This window comes from Anser brachyrhynchus (assembly GCF_964034855.1).
Source record: "Anser brachyrhynchus genome assembly, chromosome: 17".
NCBI classification, from domain to species: Eukaryota; Metazoa; Chordata; class Aves; order Anseriformes; family Anatidae; genus Anser; species Anser brachyrhynchus.
Window position 1 is genome coordinate 5,729,652 of NC_137710.1, and position 20,654 is coordinate 5,750,305.

General features: G+C 35.7%; 1 protein-coding gene across 16 annotated transcripts in view; it reads right to left on the bottom strand.

Annotated features, from left to right (window-relative positions):
• RIMBP2 (RIMS binding protein 2) overlaps positions 1 to 20,654 on the bottom strand; it is a 151,278-nt gene that overhangs the window by 57,966 nt on the left and 72,658 nt on the right. For 13 of the 16 annotated variants that reach the window (XM_080559635.1, XM_080559630.1, XM_080559634.1 and 10 more), the window contains one exon: positions 4,955 to 5,044. In XM_080559635.1, coding sequence (XP_080415761.1) covers positions 4,955 to 5,044 — 90 coding nt within the window. Of the gene's footprint in view, positions 1 to 4,954; positions 5,045 to 12,394; positions 12,941 to 18,532; positions 18,685 to 18,824; positions 19,012 to 20,654 lie in introns of those variants that run through there. The other 3 variants (XM_080559632.1, XM_080559641.1, XM_080559628.1) reach the window with 3 other exon arrangements.

Sequence of the window (20,654 nt, forward strand, 5' to 3'; positions counted from 1 at the left end):
AGTAGGATTTGTTTTCCTGCTTAATTTATTTGGTGCTAACTTAACCATCTCCGTATGAATAACTCCTTTTATACAGGATTTTGTGACTCATCAATGATAGTGACTATTTCATAAACACACACAGAAAATGAGAAAACATAAGATTGAACTACTTTATCCTGCCATGGAAAAGTCCTTCCTTGAATTCATATCAGCTGAAGGTCTGATTTATAAGAAATAACCTAAGCATTTTATGAGCTTATGTCCCATAATGATGTGTAACACTAAGATTCTTTTAGCTCATACCATATCAAGAGCAGCAATGTTTAAGAATGAAAACCCATCACTAATAAATACCTTGGTAAAAAATACATAGTGTTCATGTGCTATTTCATAAATACTGCTCTTCCCTTCTCTGCAATGTTAATTGGATATAAGAAGGCAAAAGAAAGGAGCATAATATTTTTAGTGAACAATGTTCCAAGCAGCATCCGTTTTCCCTTGTTAACTGCAACGCAGTTAACGGAAGCATGAATGATGCTGGGATGATTACTGACAAAGGACTGGCAAAGCTGTGTGAAGTATTGGGAAAACGCATAGGCTTGCTTTAATCTTGGCGCAGCTCATCTTTCCTTCTAACTTCAGTTAAAGAAGTGTCAAGCTCTCTTTTCTATTTAATTACTGTAATTTCATTTTTTTAAAGAATGAAAGGCATTAAGCAATCTCTGACATGGATATCTCTGAGAGGTTTTTTAAAGCGATGTTTTGGAAACGATTCAGCCTTTCTATTTGCCTTCTGGCTCCAGTTTGTTAATTTGCAAATTTCGCCATGGACCAAACAATCTAAATGGTTGCAGTCAGCTCTCATATTTGTCTTTGTAATAGGGATCTTTAGAGTTCAGTGGACTAGAAAAAAAAAAAAAAGAAAGAAAGAGGAGAACAGAACAAATCTTGTTTTCCACAAGAACTGATGCAATTATTGTCATCCTCAGGATTTTTTTTTCCATACATACGATTTTGGTTTTCCTCTTCCCTCATTTCTTTATAACTAAGGAAACTGTTAGACAATGGATTTTCAGAATCTATTAATTTCCCACATCCTTTGTATTGTGTTTCATTGCTTAGATCAGCCAATGTATATTGTTGAAGAATAAGGGAGTGGAAAAAGGAAGCAATGAGGTATCAGCATCAATGATGCAAGTTTGTTATTGTCGGTGATTCTCAGTTAATTTACTGAGAATGAATGAAGTACAAAATTTTGACCAAGTTTCAAGAAAAGGTAATTTTACTCAGGCTTTGCTTTTCCCTGTCTCTGAAATTGTCGATACTGACTACTCATGCGAATTATTTTCTAAATCTTAATAGTCAGTGTAGTCTGAATAATTCTGGGGAGCTAGTGAGTATGGTACCTTTCTGCTATGTGTTCTTCCCCATTGGCAGAGACAAGTCTATAGGAACAAACAGTACATATCAGGCTGCTAATGTGATTTGGGAAGTAGGCACAGATAGAACCATGGATATTTAACACATCTCAGGATTTTCATTCAGGATCACAAAGCACATACCTAGATTAGTTGAAGTTTAGGACTACCCAAGTGATAATTTGATTCTCTGTGTTCCCTTTTGGCAGATACGTTTTTGAACAATGTTCTGTGTATATTTTCATTTTCCAGGTTGGAAATAACACAACCTATTCTACCATTTGCCTTCCAATAATTACTCTTCTTAATTTTAGCAACACTTCAAAAATTTCTGCAGGGCGTTCCTACCAGGGCTTTTTCCTTCTGAATACTGTGTATCACAGAGTAGTGTGATCTATGTATTTATATAACCCATAAAACAGCATAAAACTTGATGAGTCTATCATTTGTTTTTGTTTGGTTTTGGACAAAATCTGTTGTTAAACACAAATGTAATACTCTCTCCAAGCAGGCTGTGTAAGAGCATATGGGATATGCATGAACTTGAATTACACACAGAACACATCAAAACATCAATATTACCAGTGGCAAAAACAGTTGACCTAAATAAAGTGCCATCATAAACAGTTCTAATTTCACAATAGAAACTTAGGGAACATTTCGATCTGTTCTGTTTCTCTGTTCAATGCATCAACCAATTTATATTTCATCCTGTACCTTCCCACTTACTAAACGTACCCTCATTTGAGTCAGTTATGAATACTGCTGAAGTATGTTCCACTTTCTGAACTCAAATCCAGAAACCAGTTACTGAAAATCAGCAAAATAAACTACTGGTTTGTTTTGTTTTATGAGTGTTAAGCTCCATCAGCCAACTGGTGAAAGACAATTTCCTTCTGTGTGAAATATAGTTTTCCTTCACTGATATGCTCAGACTGAAAAATGTTCTCTGCCACTCACAATTTACTGTGTTGTACATAAATCACAGATGCTGAGCTATGCCTACTGTGCCTGAATACAGAAAGGCACCTTCGGCTTTAATTCTAGACTTTGGTGATATGCTAACTTCTCACATCACTGATATTGTTTAGAAAAGATGATTCAGAAACTACCATGAAAATAGTATGATTTCAGGCATCGTAGAAATAAACTCTGAATAAATAATGCCTATTCTCATTTTATATAAAAACACTAACATATACATTTTCAGATGAGCAGGAAAACCAGTCAAATGCCTATGTCATAGCACTTCTAAGGACACAAAATCTTTTCACAAGTACTCCACTCCAAGAATGCAATTCTGTTTCTGTTATGCAGAGTGACAACACAAAACTGCATAAAGTCAGTAAAATTTTAGCCTTATTTTGTGGATTTAAAAGTAGCACAACTCATACCTGCTCCTTTCCAGAGCTAAATTTCGACAACTACATTGTGCATACATGAGCAGTAGTTTTATCTGTGCTACGCAGCAGAATGCATAAACATTCTCCCAGCCCCATTTGCCTGGATAAAGTTGACCTGTTTTTCAGTCCAGTTCTCAAGGGGGAAGAACAACAAACTATTTCAGGCAGGTTTTCCCATTCAGGGCTGGGCCCTAACTCTGTTAGAATTCTGCTCTGACCTCAACATTCATGTTTGTATAGTTTCACACTTTCTTAATAGTATAAAGTAATCTAAACTGCACAAACAATCCATCCTCAGCCTCATTTTATGTGTGCATATGGGGGGGAAAAATCATTCCCTTAGAAAACTTGTTAGGCACATATGAGCACACAAGGTTTGCTAACATTCTCTTCTCTTGCATATTCTTAAAATCGTTGAAGGTGGGAGGGTATGCTTAAAGGAAGTCTTTGACCCTACTGGGGCTGTGATATTAAATCAGTGGCACAGGCTTCCAGAATGTTTCCAATGTGCCTTTAACACTATTTTACAAACACCCATAGTAAGACAAATAGACAAATCCTGACACTGTGATAGTAAAAGGTAATTTTATTACTAATGTAGTGGTTAATGTGACTAATGTTGACATTATACCCTTATATTTTAAATTGTTTTTACTAGGTTTTTCAATGCATCTCAAGCTCTTCGCTATAATAAGATACAAATGTTACCTATAACGAATTATTATTAACCACATAGTTCCTTGCTTTCTGATTGTAAGAAGGCTAATCTTCTTAGTGTCACCAGGGTACTGAACCTTTACTGCATTAATGCTGCATGCTGTTTCTATCCAGTTAAAATATAAAGCTGCCTTTATGTGACCTGTGAACTAAATAGTAAGGGTGATGTGTAAACAATAACAAAGATAAGAGAAAAACATTAGGAGAGGAAGAAATTCTGGACAGATGGATGAATAAAATTAAGCATGGTATGATCCTCATGGCTTCCTCCTAACATAAAGTATCGTCACACGTCTTTTTTATATAAAAATAATTTACGTTCCTCACCAATGAGAAATTCAGGTCTGCTCTGATACCAGGTACTACATACAAAATTCAGCCATAGTTATTTCTGAATCTCAGTAATTTGTCTTGTTTCGGGGACTAAATCAGACCTTGTTTGGTTTGGAAATTCAGCACTGGGCTACTCAATGACATATGCACGTCAGGGATATCAAAGCATGCAGCTACCAATGTTTTGCAAGGTTTCAGGATGGGCTTTCATCACAGCCTATGTGAGTTACAGCTTTTCTGATGTGAATGAGGTTGCTGAGCAACTCACTTAAGCCCTGTAGAAATCCCAGATTGGAGTTTTATTTTTAGCTATATGTAGCCTTGTAAAGTGGCTGGTTCATGATGTTTCTTCCACTAAATGCATATGTGGTAAGGTAAGGCACATCAGCCTCTCCTCCCATGCTACTCATGCCATGCAGTATTTGCCACAGATACAATCACTGTATCACTGTAGCTAAGAAGACATCTTTAGTCCTGTAACAGGAAAAAAAAAAAAAAAAAAAGGAAGAAGAAAAATGCTTGCTATTAAAATGGTTTTTATATCAGGACTTGGAATAGCTGAGACATGGACTTATGCCATGTGCCATGCTACAGGGAAAATAACAGCTGTTAAACAGAATTTGTGAAAATTACTGCTGGACAGCAGCATTTCAATATTTTACTGAGAAATTAAAAAAATGCAAAGGAAAAATGCAGAAGGGAATTAAAAAAACACTGCTAGCTACCAATCCTTTCTGTCAACATTTCTCAGAAAAAGTAGAGATTTTTCAATCTCTCTCTTTCAAAATCTCATCAAAATCACTGAAAAAGTGATTGAAAAGTGATGAAAAGTACTTTCCAAAGACTAATACTAATTTATGATACTAAGAGAAGATTCATCAGAGGAATAACACAACTCTCTAAAGCCCATCAGTGTCTTACCTTTTCACCTGAAAATAACATTTGTTCATAAAATACATTTTTGTAACCTTTCCTTAATTAAAATATTTTATGCTTTCAAGCAGAAAAAAAGCAAATCAGAATGGACTGTCCACTTTTATCCACTTTGGAGCCTGATTTCTGTAACAAATGAACGTATGAGTTTTGTGCTTATGATGTTACCTGGTCATATTGCAGTGCTTTGTGGGACACACTTGCATACTGAAGGCTCAGGCGATTCTTTTCTTGCACAGCATCCTTCAGTTCATTTTTCTAAAACAAAAATAAAGTGTTATAGACCATTCATCTCCATTACAGTATATCCTATTAAGTTCTTAAGGAAGCAATGTTTTTGCATTATTTGGTATTAACATACTATTAAGAGTAGTATCAGGCACACAGCCAAAGGCACTGAAGGTGCAGAAGCAGCAGATTAGCTTGCAATTACAGTTGGCTCTATCATAAAACCACGTTTTCAGTAGATGATCTGATTAAAGATGTGCAGACAAAGAGAGATGACCTGACATTAGAGGCTTTAAAAACAAAACAAAACAACCAACCAAACAAAAACCTCCCTGTGGATGTAATAAGGAGCTCAAACTTGGCTGCCTCACTAAAAGTTGGGAAGAGACTTGATTCCCAGAATAACGTTCTCAAACTTAGATCTTCAGAAGGCATTTTCAGGGCAAAAGCCAACAACTATACATGCAATCATGTACACATTTTTATATTCGTATATCTAACTATACTTACAATATCTATTTCTTTTTATAGTATGTCTATTCATTTTATATATATATATATATATATATATATATATATATATATATATATATATACATTCAAATAAAATCATGCTGGGTAGAGCACCTATACACTACAGTGGCTGGAAAATCAGAAATGCAGATGGAAGTCAATAGGTAAGTAACCTGTGCCTAAACATCAAGGTATTAACTACAGCCTCAGGTATGTATTCTTATATATTTACACAGCACTATAATAACAAAAAAAAAAAAAAAAGAAAAGCAAATAAACCTCAAATACATAGTCAAAGGTAAAGTTTGGAGGGGATCACACAAATCAAAACACCTGCAGCTCAGGAAAAACAGCAGAGTTTTTTGGTACTTCTGACAACTTCTTCTTTGCACGTTAACAGAAATAGTTATCTGAGATTAAATCTCTCACAGCAATCACATAAAAAGTGAGTGAAAACATTTCAATGTTTTGAATGCATGGGAAAAAGTTACACACTAGCCAGACCAGGAATTTTTAGTTAGCTAGATTTTAAACATGAAGTAGTAAAACTGATCTCAGTAATTCTTTTTCTTTTCCCCCTTACAAAGTAACAAAAATCAATGCCCTGACTTATGCCCTGAGTTCCTTATGAAAGTTGTAACTCCACAACCAGCCATTCTGGGCAACCTTGAATCTGTCCAACGGTGTGTATTATACATTATCTTCTGAAAACATTGATTACATTTGCCAATAACTATATTAAGGTGGGCAAAACTGGACCCACTTCTGAGTTACTTGAAATAATTTCTGGTTCTGCACCATTACAATCCATACGTCCAGCAGGTTTCTCCAGAGCTCCTCTAATTCTGCTGAGGTCTTAAGAAAAACTGTTCAAGTTATGCTTTATCATAATTTCTTTTTAAAATTCCCAATATGAAAATAGATAAATAAATAATTTCCCTATTTTTGGTTCATCCACATAAGCCCTAAAAAGAAGAGGAATTTAAAGATTCTGATATTTAAGTTTTTTTAATAGTAATTAAATAATAATAAAAAATTGCTATTTTAAGCATATCTTTCCTGAACCAATTTCAGAACTCTCTCCTTACAAGACCTATGTTTTGAATAGATAGTGTTTTCAGTGAACAAAACTGTTTACCTAAATTGTTTCCTAAGCATCATTAGCTTTAAGCACCAGAACTAATGAAGCTCACAGATTTCTGCCTAATGGCTCCTTGACTCTTGATATCCAAGAACGTGTGACCTTCAAATGATGTTTTGTGTTATATGGTACATACAATTTTTTTCTACATTTTATTACCTTTAAGGTCAAATGTGATTAAAATCAGCCACTGGGTTCAGAACTTACAGGGTCAGATACACAGTATGATCATGGCAATCATTTTTCTATAGAAAATCAGATTAAAATGTCAGTTTTATAGAACACTTCATGCAGAGAAAGCCATTCTGTGTTCTTCTCTGAGTTTAATATAGCAATTCATTCTGCAGAAATGACTGCATTTCTGACCACACCCTTAATGCCAGTCTGACAGTCAAGTTTGGATATAAACAGAGAAAATAGTTCAGGCTAAGGAACGACACATTAGAGCACCATCGTTTTACAATATCAAAACACCTCATCATCAGTGGGAAGCTGTTCTCTCGACTAAGTGTTACTGCACTGAACCAAACTAAGACGACAAACTGCAGAATATTCAGTCTCCTAGCTGCAGATACACCTATCATCTCACACATAAGGAGCTCTGCAATTATAATTTCTCATGTTCTGTAAAATCTGTTGTTTAGGACGCAATTAAAAATGGCAGTCAGACTCTGAGATGCTAGACAGTTCTGAGGGCCAAAATGAGAAGAATTTCTTAGCTCACGTTACATTTTCAAAGGTGTGAATGAAATCTGTAAATATTTTTCCAATAGGAACAAACTGCACCGAACTGTTCCTTGGATATGCAAGTAAATCATTGCATCCTATTAATTACTGAAAGTCATTTGTAAAGCATTTATGTCTATTCTGCATTTTTCTAGGCAAAAATGGGCTACAGTAGCTGCTCTGCAACCCTTACAACTGCAGGCTTTTGTCAAGTGAGATTTGACATCGACTTTAATGGATCAATCTGCATTTGTTACAAATTGGTATTGCTCAGCTGATCTTAATGGGGAACAAGTGACAATGAGTTACAAGCTTTTAATAATGTTATTAAAGGAATTCAAGCAGAAGTGGAAAGGAGAGGAGAAAAGGAGTAATTGATGGCAATCTAGGCCAGCATCCTTCACACCCTACTTAAATTCTGCAGAATAGAAAACAGTTTATGAGAAGTGGCAGAGCAACTGGGCTGGCTGCTAGTCCTACCTGAAGAAAATATATCTTATCATCTTAGGATGAATAGAAGTAGGGCAGCAACCATCTCAGTTTCACTGGTCCTTAGTAGTAAGCCTATTTCTTTTTGCTTCAATTTCTGTTCATCCCGGTGGCAGTCCTATTTTGCATTTGTCAGGATAAAGCACTGCTCATGTTCCCCCTCCCAACCAAATCCATAAAGACCAAGAATCCCCTGACAAGTAGCAGGAATTACCAGCACATTTCTAGCTTAGAAAATACACATAAAGAACAGGTAAGGAACTTGGATGCAAAGGTCCGCTTCAGCAGTACTTGTAACAAGGACAGAGTGTATTTATATACATCAGCAGTGTGCTTTGAACTGACATAAATACACGTAAGACTGACAATATTTGGATTGCTTGCTTTCAGAAAAAGCATTAAGAAACAATAAATAAACAACTCAAAGGTCTCTGTGCAATAACATGATAAAAGCCACACTGAACTGAAGCCTTCTAAGTTTTAGCCAACTCCTTCATCAGGCCACATCTTCCAGAGATGATCTGAGCCATAATTACTGCCAATTCAGAATTTCCCACAAGTTTAGTTTCTATTGTTTGTTGACTTTAGTCATCTCCCAGCAACAATGGATCCTTACAATAGGGCTCTGACAGAAGAATTGTGGTAGAATCAGCTGCGAGTGCTTCGTTACTGCATATTATTACCAGTCATGTCCCTCTGCAAAAGGTTATCAGAACACGACACCTCTCTTATTTCTCTGTCACCTCACGGTGCAGTCTAATCCTTTAGTCAAACTGATCATAAAGAAAGGTTTCAGCAACGAAGCCCATCCAATGAGTCTGTGGCCTGCTATGAGGACAATAATCTCCAAGGGGGCAGGTATCTAGCTAGGAACAGCAATACTTTCAAGCACTGCAGTTAAATCTACAGGAACGCATGTGCCAGATTCCTAACACATCATAGTTATCTTAGGTCACAGTAAACAAATACCAGGGGGTTGAGTTGCTAAAGCTTTTGTGCTAACTCTGCAAGGATGGCAAGTTTACTCAAACTTCTTTAAAAGGTTTCTGCGACTTCCAAAATGTGATTGGGATTTTAGCAGTAATATGTAAGGCTTCTGCTGGTTGGATTGTGGAAAATATTGTTAACAATATAAAACAAGCTGCCTACCCAGAATTTCCCCTTATACTCATATTAAAAATAAAATGGAAAAAAAATATATATGTATTGCTGCTTCTCAGCATAGTTGGTAAAGCTGGAGAAAAGAGGCTATTTAGGTTTGTGCATGTTCACCTCACAGGAGAAATACTGTATGAGGTAAGAAGGAAGCATACAGATGAAATATTCGTCTCATTTCTGAAATTCCCCAGGGTACTTTCATAACATAGTCACAGGAAACTGCTACATCTGGTGAATATATTTGCTTGCTATACAAGAATGCACAACAGTTGAACATGTATTAGCTGTATCTAACATCCTGTATGTGGAGAAACCTGATGTTTACACAACTCACAGCTTCTGTGACCAGCTCATACACAATAAATGATTTTTAACATTCTGGGGTTTACCTTGACTGTATTTATTAGTTATCTGTATGAAAAAGCTTTTAAACAGTGCACTTCTCATGCATTTAAGTGTCAAATACTAGAAATAACTGCATATAACAAAAAAACAACAAATAGGAATACTGAAATTCCCTTGCTCATAGGAAGGAAAGCAATAGATTAAAAAAAATTGCTTTTCTCAGACCATTCTTGGAGTAACAATCTTCTACCTGATCTATAGAAAGAGGCTATAAATAAACAAAATATTCCCATGTTTGCTTATTATTTGTTATACTATAGAAGTCTCAGCTGAAAATCAGATCTGTGCATTGCACAAATACAGAAGAGAGAATCAGTACTCTGAGTCTGTCTTTTAATTTAAGAAGGCAGAGAAGCAGTGGAAGAGAGATCAGTGGAAGAGAGATCAAGCCACTTGCCCAAGGTCATACCCCAAACCAGGTGGCTTAGTGACAGCTTCACTCCAAATCTGCCTTCCCACACACTAGTCCAGTTGTTTGCCATGTCCTGAAAGCAACCTGTGATGGGATTAACGGGAGCTGCACATATTTATTGCCCAAGCGAGAACACAGGCTAGTTTCTGTATGGCATACATGAACAGTACTTCAACAGTTTCATTCTCTCTCAAAATTTCCCATGGCCAGTTTCTCCAGTGTTGAATATTTCCAGATGCTACCTGTACTTGGAGAAACACACTTAACTGTACTCAACACACATCTCCTCTTCACACTAAAGAAGGAATTTCTTCTCTTGTGGCTGTGAATTACCACCTGTATTTTTGCAAATGATAGTTATGAACTATATCATATTCATTACAGTTTGTGATTTTCTGTCTAATCCACTGGCTTCAGTGGTTTGGTCCCTTAATAATATCGGCTTCAATATTTTCTGGACTTGTTGAATATAAACCTCCAAAAAAAAAAAAAAAGAAGATAAAAGTTAATCTCAGACAACCCAGAGCTAAACTTCACCCAACAGACAATTCATATATTAAAAAAGAGAATTAAAGTAATGTACAGGAAAAGGACATTTTACAGTTTTCTTCCAAGGATGTATATTGTGTATATGCCCATTTGACGGCAGCCAGAAGGGCACACAAAAGACTTTTTCACTTTGGGGGAAATCCAACACATTTGATTAATATTTTACTATGCTGTGAGTTGTCTTCATAGGGATCTTATGGTTGGATCCTGAAAGAGCTTTGAAGCTTCAAATACATTTTAAGGGAGACAGATGTCTTTTTAAAATGCTGTACTGAAATAAACAGAATCCTTTCCCGTTCCCTCTCCTTTGTTGACAGCTAGCACTGAATGCATTATCAGGGCAACACTTCTCACTTCTGCTCTTACAACTGCCAGCTTCCAACAGAACCTCCGAGTCAACAGAACGAAGAGGTCAGCAAATACATAGGGCAGCCATCACAAATGACAGACTTACTGGCAATAGGCAGGATACATGCTTTGTGCCGCCAGCATGTCAATGAATGCTAGGGCTTCTCCGCTACAGCCTTCCCCCGTCAGTTTAATAGCTCTACCAAAAGTCTAAAGGGAACCCACAAAAAGGCACCCCTCTCCTATTGCTTGGACTAAGAGGAGATATTGTGGGATTCTGCACTTTGTTTTGGAACTTGACAGATTCAGATTTTTCAACTCATGACCAGTACCAGACTGAAAAACAAACCTGTGGAAAAGCACTTGTGCACTCTTCCCTCATCCTTTCTATTTTTTAAATACATATTACTTTTGAGTTCTTTTTACAAACCTAATGTCCTTTTTTCCCTTGCTGCTCTCTCCTTTGTTCTTAATTTATTCACTGGATGTAGCAACTCTGACAATTTAATTGTGCCTATGAAGCAACATTTTACTACAGTCCAATTAGGTCTACCATTTAACCTATGCAAATCAAACCATCACAGATGTTAGCAGAGGCAAGTAGAGTGGAGATAACTCATCAAGCCAGTTACTAGAAGACAGTACAAAACATATGCCAAGACAAATGCTGACTGAATGTTAGCAGACTAATGTGTAAGTGAGAAGGAAGCGGGACTTCATACTTCCAAAAAGCTTTCTCACCCATCTCCATAGTCTTGACATTGGGTTACAAACATTAGTTGAACCGTCTGTCACCCCTTCCTAATGACACTGCTACACAATACCCATTCAAACACACAAAGACTTGAAGCAGTCTAATTACTAGTCTAACAAAAGATAGCATGCATCCAGAAATTTTACAAACAGAGAAATAAATGAGGGAAATGAATGATACAGACAGAAAAAAAATAGAAGCTGTATGTAGAATTATTGACCATCCCTAGAAAAAACAAAAAAAAAAAAGAAAAAAAAAGTATTGTCACAGATTAGGATCAGCTGTGTACAGAACAAAACAAACCCCAAACTTTTTCTAACATATATAGGCAGAAGTTGCACAGAGTTTAAATTGCTTCTACTTAAGCTTTTTCACCAAGTTAAATATGAGAAACATACACCATACTTACATATAGTCACGTATGTGGTGATATGCCAGTCAAGCATATATTCATGTCAGGACCATATGCAGAGCAATTTGCAAAAAGAATCTGAAATCTTGTCTTTAGCATGTCAGACAAAATTCCAAACAGCAAGGATATTTCCTGCTGCATGTAAGGAATGCTGCAGGCATTTTCAGCTCGGCCATTTCAATTTAAGAAAACAACACTAAGGATGATCTTTTCAGAATCTTTGAAGTAAACTGAATCAGAAAATTGACAGCCCTCCCAAATGTATAAAAACACAATCAGTCCTACAGTGTGCCATTTTTTAAGGGGTGCCCAGAGCACTACATGGATTTAAAGGCGCACACAACAGTACATTCTTCACAAAAAAAAAACAAACACAAAACAACAAAAAACAACAAAAAAAAACAATGAGACAAATAACAAGAACAACCATGAACATTTTAAAATAAAAGACACATGAGAAATAAATGTATTACCTTGTATATGAGTTGCATCTTTCTAAGTGCAGAAATGAAAGCAAATATCTGTGTTCGTAGTAGAGCAAAAGTAGAAATTCTCCTACGGATATAAGGACTGACTATAAAAATTCACGGTAGGAGGATGACTTCTGTAGATTTAATACAATCTGACACCACTGTCTGGGTAACAAGGTTCTACATTGCCTGGAGAAAGGCATCTGTTGCCCTGTGTGCTAGTTTGCTCATCCATCAATTATTTTTGTTTTTAAAAAAATGTTATATGCTATTCATTTATCTGTGGCTTTCTTTCTTTGAGACTTGTTTTTGCTAGTAACCTGGACTGACTGTATTAGAACACACTGATTATAATCCCATATGATGGTTCTCTATTTTAATGATACACGCAGAGAACCACATTACTTCAAGAGAAAACTGAAAACCACTAGTCCACAGGTACCTAAAGAAAAAGGAAAAATGAATAAACTGATCTTTTGTCACATATTTTTGCCTTGTAAATGACTCATTCCTAAGGTCAGGTTCAACACCACCAATTCATTTTTTCTTCTTTTAGGGGCTACATTTTAAAGGCAAAGGTGATTCATCCTGAATAGTGGAACTATTTAAAAACTTCAGCACGTACAAGCTAACAGCACTAGGCTGAAAGAGGTACAGCCTGTACAGCAAAGTGACATTAAAACCTTTTCTTATTTTCTCTTTGCAATTAACATGGAGATGATGCTAGAAAAATGCAGGCTATCCTGCATAATTCTAACCACTAAATCATATAGCACTAAGCAAAGTAGAACTGGAAGCAAGCAGAGAAAAATGGCATTCACAAGAGATGCTGCTGTTCTGTTACTGTTAATTCATGTTCTCCCACCCATTCCATTATATATGACATACCAGTAAGATAAGAGTGGGATCAAAGAAAGAACTAAAAGATGCAGAATGTCCCCTCCCCATGTCACAAAGGGTACGGTTCTATCCAGTACTTGCTTCCACCATTATCAACTTTGATAATTAGAAAGTTACACTTCTAATAAAATACATACCGTGAGTTACTGGAGAACTATTAAATGCAGTGAAAAATAATCAAACTAAAGACTTCTGTCTAAGGTGTTTTACTATTTCCTTGTGACTCTGACTTGTCACGAAGAAGTATATGTTCTCAAGTAGTGCAGGAAAGTAGTGTGATATTTTATGATGTTAGCATTTAAAGACTAAGGAACCCAATTTGTACAGAGAATGTTAACAGGCGTACATAATTTTTTCTGCTACCACTCTTTGGACAAAGGAAGATGTATTTAGAATTGCTTCCATTTAAAATAAAATCCCTTTACAATTAGATTTTCTTCATTTTAAAAATAGGAACATTTCCATGCAAATTATACTTTATTATAATAAAAGAAAACAAATGCAGCTTTACCCTCTAATCAGCAGGCTGATTTTAGCATAATAAACACTATAAAAATAGCTCTTCTTAAAAAGCACTACCAAATAAGAAACACAGGAACTGTAGCAGTGTATTGGACTTGGAAATCACCATTGTCTTGGCACTACAGTGACCAGGACCAGGTGTTAAGAAGCACAAATAATTAATGCATTGAAGTGATATTTTTCACTTTAGTAAGACTCTTAAGGTAATAGGCTCTGCATTACCAGCTCATTTCATTTCCGTTTCTTTTGGAGTATTAGCTCTTCATGTACTGGAACTGTTTCTCATAACTTGTTCGTACCATCTTTTTCATTTATTTATTTACTTTTTCCACCACCTCAGATCTGTCAGCCCCACTGGAACACTGCTTTACATTTTAAAGCAGTCACTGCTGTTTTTTACAGAGAGACAGTTTAACATCAAATCTGTCCGAAGCTTTGGAAGATCCCCCTATTTTAGAATCCTACGTATCCAACTTGATAGCTGCTCATTAGACTACAGCTAACACAAAATTGGTCACCACATTCTCCATCTCATTTTCTTCATCTGTGGCATATCCCATGAAAATGACAAAACCCTCTCACCTCTTAATAACGAAAATGGGTAAAGTGATAACTTTTGAAATATGAAGTACAATGGGTTTATTATAGCATCCACACTCATGAATAAATAAACACACACCAGACATTCTAACTGCAGCAGTTTATAATGAATTAACAAATATGTGAGTTCCTGTCAAGACATTAATTTTGAACTTTACACCTATTGTGGCTGAAGGATGTAAACATGAACACAGTAGAAAAGCAAACAATCCCCAGGATACCATTATTTAGTATTTGCTATTATTTTTGTTTTATGATCCCTTGTTTCCTCCGTGAGATACATGGAATGTATCTCCCGAACTCAGTACTCGAGAACAACAGACCAAATGTCTTTGCACACTTCCTGTTCACAACAGAGAGAACGAAGTCTCTAGTAGTTGGCATTACTTTTCTTCTTGTTAGCTTCTGCAGAAAGTATCATATAACACTGGCCAAACAGACAAAGACAGCAACTGTGTAAGTTTTCAGTATAATCTTTACAAACCTTCCCAGCATTTGTAATGAAATGTTTTTATTGGATAGCTGCTCCATTCCTTAATGACAAAATAATATCTAAACTTGTTTTGGAAAAGGAGTATACAAATACATAGCTGAAAACTGAAGAATCAGCTCAAGGCAATTTTAGGCCTATCAATTTCAAAGAAAAATAAGAAAAAAAACTATGAATAGTGAGCTATTTGTATACCTTAACACTATAATACTTGCAGTCTAAGCTGTTCTAATAACTAAAATTATGCAATATGGCTAATGCTTTCAACAGTGACCATATAAAAATATTTTCATAGGCATAAATTTTAATGGAAGCTTCCTACCAAAGTAATTCTACCACTGACAATGCAACTGTTCCCAAACTGGCCACCCAGAGCAAATATATGACATTCTCTGGCTTTTGGTCAGGCTACCATCCTGAAGATACCCCCTCACCTCAAGCTAACCAAACTACTTTTTAGTATTTCTATTAAAAAACGAGCACATTCATGTTCCACCATGCTGTCAGATAACACCCTGCTGCTGGCAACATATACCGTCAAGGATACCATGAAAATACCTTTCTGCAGCCTTTAGTAGAGAATTGATCTTAAACTTAGTATCACAGTAGTGTTTTCCCTCAGACAGTATTAGAAAGTTAATCAATTTGATTTGTGGGCTGAAGCAAAAATCAATATTTATTCTTTTCCTTTCAATTATTTTTATAGTCACTTCTCAATGCAATAAATAAATCAGTGTATCTGAGAGGCAGAGGGTCTAAATTCTCATTTACCATGGCACATTTCTAGTTCCTTCAGGGGTAATTTATACGCAAGTGAAAGAAAGAAATAATCTTAAATTATTCATTGCTAAGGGAAATGAGTGAACAAGGTCCTTACTCTAGAATAAGGGCACAAAGGAAACGCAATGCAGGCTAAACATTAACCCCATTTGAATGCTGGTATCAAACTCACGCTGTCTGAAGGGGACATTCCTTACTGACCCCTTAAATATATGTTCTTTTTGTTTTTACCATCATATTGCATAATTTTTTGTTTCACTTCTCCACCTGGTAGTAAATTTTTCTATTGCCTTGATTGAAGTGGCTGTCACAGAGACCAAACTTATTTTTGTTGGTCAAACCAAATGCAACCAAATATTTAAAAATAATTAAAAATGTATAGTAAGTTTGTTTTCCTGTTTTCTACACATGCCTGAATTTCCACTCACACTTTGTGATAACTCAGAAGGAAATTTCTATCCACATTTTCCACTTACTGTGATTTCACTAGTGGAAGAACAAACAAGACACGCCAGCTAGGAAAACATGAACAAAGTTACTCTGATCATCACTGGAGCTCATTAGGGATAAGGATGCAACAGAAAGCATCTACTCAATTATCTACTACAGCATTAAGGCTTCTATTTGCTGATCAGCAGAACATATACAGAAGACCGGTGAACTGCAACATGAACTTGGAGATCTCTCAGCGGAATACCTTACATAGGAGCTTCTAAAGACCACGTACGTTAATATTCTGCTAACACAACAGTTCCAGACACTGCTGTATAGCAATAGCTCATGGAGAGATCTTGTCAACTTTGATTAAATAGTCAGGCTCATTGTGCTATTTCTTATAATAGAATTTTCTTATTCTTATAGAAATAGAACAAGCCTTTTCTTGTTCTGTTTCACTTATAATTAAAATGCAATTAGCTAGATCAGCTTTCACAAATATTTCTCAAAAAGCTTTCCTTTTCATCTTGCACAAAGAGGAGAGGAGAGCAAACAAGATCAGCTGTTGTCATGGTAACATCGTGCCCTGGCAGGTGAAAAATTGAGTCCTGTGGCACTGAAAAAGAAGGATGAAATGTACTGAACCTAAGTATAACACCAACTGCAGCTCAACAAGCTCAGTGTTTTTTTCATAGATTGGCATCTTTTTAAGCAACAAATTTAGAGAGGCAAATGTTAAGAAAGTGTGAACTCTGGTGTCATTAGTAATTCTTCAATTGTCTCAGAGTCATTTTATTAGGCAGAAGCTTATATTGATATATTGCACAGCTCCGAAAATCTATGCAAAGTTTAGCACAATTTAAAAAATATAAGTGACTTGAAAGCAAAAGATAATTTTTCTTTTCAATACAGATACAAGAAAAATAAGTAATTATGCATTAACCAAAATGAAGTGCTATGGGCCACTGCTTTTCCTGCACGAATTTTTAAGAATAGCTGTACAAAATTGTATGTTGATCAGTCTATGATCCAACTAAATCTTCCTTAAATCATATTAGCTACAGGTAAGTGCCATCCTCAAAACACTTCATCCCCCATTACGGAGGTCAGAACAACCCTTTGCCTTCCTTCCTTAGCAAGGACAAAGATGCAGGTAAGTCACAAAGCTTTCTGTTCACCTGCAGGGCTCTCAGGGGGTTGGAAATTGCCTTGTCTTATATCCCACTCATAAAGTTGTTTTAAAACCATTTTCAACACAATTTGAAAACCAGTAGAAAATAGAAATTTGTGATTTCTTATGTAATGCAATAGGCATTAAATCTGAAAGGGCTACATAGTTTGTTCTAAACAATCAAGGAGGAGAAATACAATAGCTAGCAAAATTAGAATTCACCAAAAGTGATATATATATATATTTTCAAATAACATGTCAATATTTTCTGAATTTTCTTAATGTTCATTCAACCTGGAACCTTAGTAATGGACCAAGTTTCATATTAGGTGCTACCCAATTAGAAGCAAGTCCCTGCGTAAATAAATTATGCTTTGCCTTTCAAAGAATATGAGAGAATGGCTAAAAACAAGTATAACTAATATATAGAATTTTGGAGAAAAGAAACCCTTGCTTATGGAAAAAGGAAAGTAGATCTATAGTTTTTAAACAGTGGCTGCTTGAAGACTCTTTGCAGCTTTGAATTATAAAGATGATATTAAGAAAGGTTATTTGATATAGTGCACACAAAAACGATGAGAGTATTATCACCATAAGAAATAAGGCTTGTATATATTGGTAGACACGGTAAACATGATGGCTGTTTTTCACAAAGATGCACTTGGTAATTAAGACCAAAAAATGTTCATTGATTTGGGATTCCTCCACTGGTCGTAGGCACCCCTGCAAAAGGGGGCAGCCACCAGCAATGAACACTCCTGGAAATGTGTTGTAGATGATTTGACTGGCACTGAACAGCAATGTGAAAGCAGAGCCAGAGACAGATACTAACAGGAATCTTTCTGCATGATAGCACGTGCAAATTTGTGAGTCTTTAAGCCTTTAAGAACTACCACAACCATTTTGGATTTTTAATATATTTTGCTGTCATAAATCTACTCTCCATTTCTATAGTCTATAAGGACAATTTTCCAGGCATTTTTGACAAGAACAGAGAATAGACAAAAGTACTTTCTGTTAACACATCATAAAAAGCTACACAAAATCTAAACAATATATTTAGCATTTTTATTTTAGTTATCTACTCTTTACTAAATCTAAATAATACTGCCAGGGAGATATGTACTTACTATTCTGCTTTGCTTAGTATAAAATCAAGTGAAAACTAAATCAGCAAGGCCTCAACTCAGGCAAGGAACTAACTACTTAAAAGCTGTGGAATACCGAAGCAATTTATCCAGACTCTGTAGTATTTTCCTCTTCGTTGAATTCTGACACAAATCCAAATAAATTCCTGACTGCTTTTTACAGGATACAAAATCATCAGCTAGAAGTGTGCATTAAAGTTGCAATCAGACTTATCTCTTTGCTGTTTCCAAGTCTTAGCAAACATGTTATTTGGCATCTCCAATTAATTTTAAATTTGCTTCAACATGACTAATTAGGTGTATATTACCCTCAGTCGTTAGCCATTAATTATTTCATTACTTAGAGTTACATGTGGTAGCAATGAAATGTATCTCACCCCCACTTACTCAGAAAGTAGTCCTGTGTATACGCAATTGCATCCATCTTCCCTCCTTAATGACACAGGCAAAGAGAAAGAGTCAGAGTCTCTTTCTGCTCATTCATGCTGTACCACGTCATACTGTAAAATTAAAATTAATCTTCCTTACTAGCTGAGGCTGACCTTTTAGCCACTGCCTGGAAAGAGAACATCACTCCCCTCGGGCTGTTCAAGGGGAGGGCTTTAGTGTGCCTGACACCTCTCAGCCACCAGATGAGATGAGGCAAAAGCACATTGAAATGGGTAATTTGGTAAGGTATGATTAATTTTATTTACACAAGGCAGGCTGGCAAGCCATGCTCAGCCTCATGCTTCCCTAAGTACCTGAGGCAGAGAAGCCTTTTGTGATCTATAATGTCAGTAAACATTTACATTTTGGTTTATTCTTTAAAAGTCAATAATTAACTGCTGGAGGCTGAACGGAAAGATTCTGTAAGCTTCCACTCTGCATCCAGCTTTCCATTACTAATCCCTAAACTAGACCAGGACATTCTGGGATTTATGGCATTTATATTCACTTAAATAACCAAAGTTTATTTAAACACAGCTGTTTTCAGGATAAAATCTTGACATACATTTTTGCTGCTCATTCATTTATTAAATGAGATGTGTAAAATACTTACAGAGACTGCATGAGGCTTTTGCCTTCTGTCACTCAAAACAATTCAAGAACTAAGAAATTTAATTTCTCTTTGTCCATAAAACCTTTTTAATACAAGCATGCATTACTCATATCCTGAATATAACTTCTAACATCTCTTTCTTGCTCTCATTTCATATAATACTATTTTATGTACTCTGTAAAAACATGTATGATCTTCGTTGTGATTTGTAAATTTGCTGATATTTAATCAAAGTCTTATATTTACAATATAAATAACCTGAAAGCAGCTCATAAGTCTGAAGACCATAAAGGCAACCAACCAGGGAGAGACTAATCAGAGCACAGAAATTCATCTGCTGTATAAAATACCAGCTGATTAGCAAATAATCTTAGTTAAGGAGAAAAATCAAGGGGGAGGAAAAACAATTCAAAATATTTTTGATTTGTGAATTAACTGAAAATAAATCTTGACTCAAGTGACATGAATAGGGGAAATACAAAAACCCCCACCGTGGTGAAAATAATCCTACTCAAGGAAGTCTCAGAACATGGTGGGACAACGTAAAAGATTACTACCACTACTGCTGCTACTGGAATATAGTATTCCATTTTAATAAATTAAACGTTGACAATTTCTCATGCTGAATTAAAGATCAAAAGAAAATAATTCCAATGCTAATATTATTTAGCTTTAGGGGTTGTCATATCTAATTTTTTCCTTTCATAAAAATCAATTGTGGCAGCCACAAGTTTATAAAGCCTCATGGAAGTTCCCAGGAAAGGCTTTGAGGACACAAAAAACAAAGTAAAATACTGATAAACATTAGTCACAAATTATGTCTTATTTTCACCGTTTCAAATTGCTACGCACCAAAATGATGTTAAAAAAAAAAAAGTTTCTATACTTATAAATTTTAAAGCTTACTTCTAAATATCTTTTAATCTCCCCTGAAAGACACTGCCAGGTAGTATATGCTAAGAAATATAGTTCAACTGCTAGCTTTTGGGGTGCTTTTAAAGGCAGCATTTGTATGGCTCTTCATCCGAACATACGTTCATTCAGGTATCGTTCAACTTTAGTCTACAAACCTCATGATCACAAAGTTTTTTCAAGAGACTTTAACAAACTGACCAACTGATGAAAGCTTAACTTTTAATGTAACATTTTAAATAACCGATGTGTCTCTGATTTTG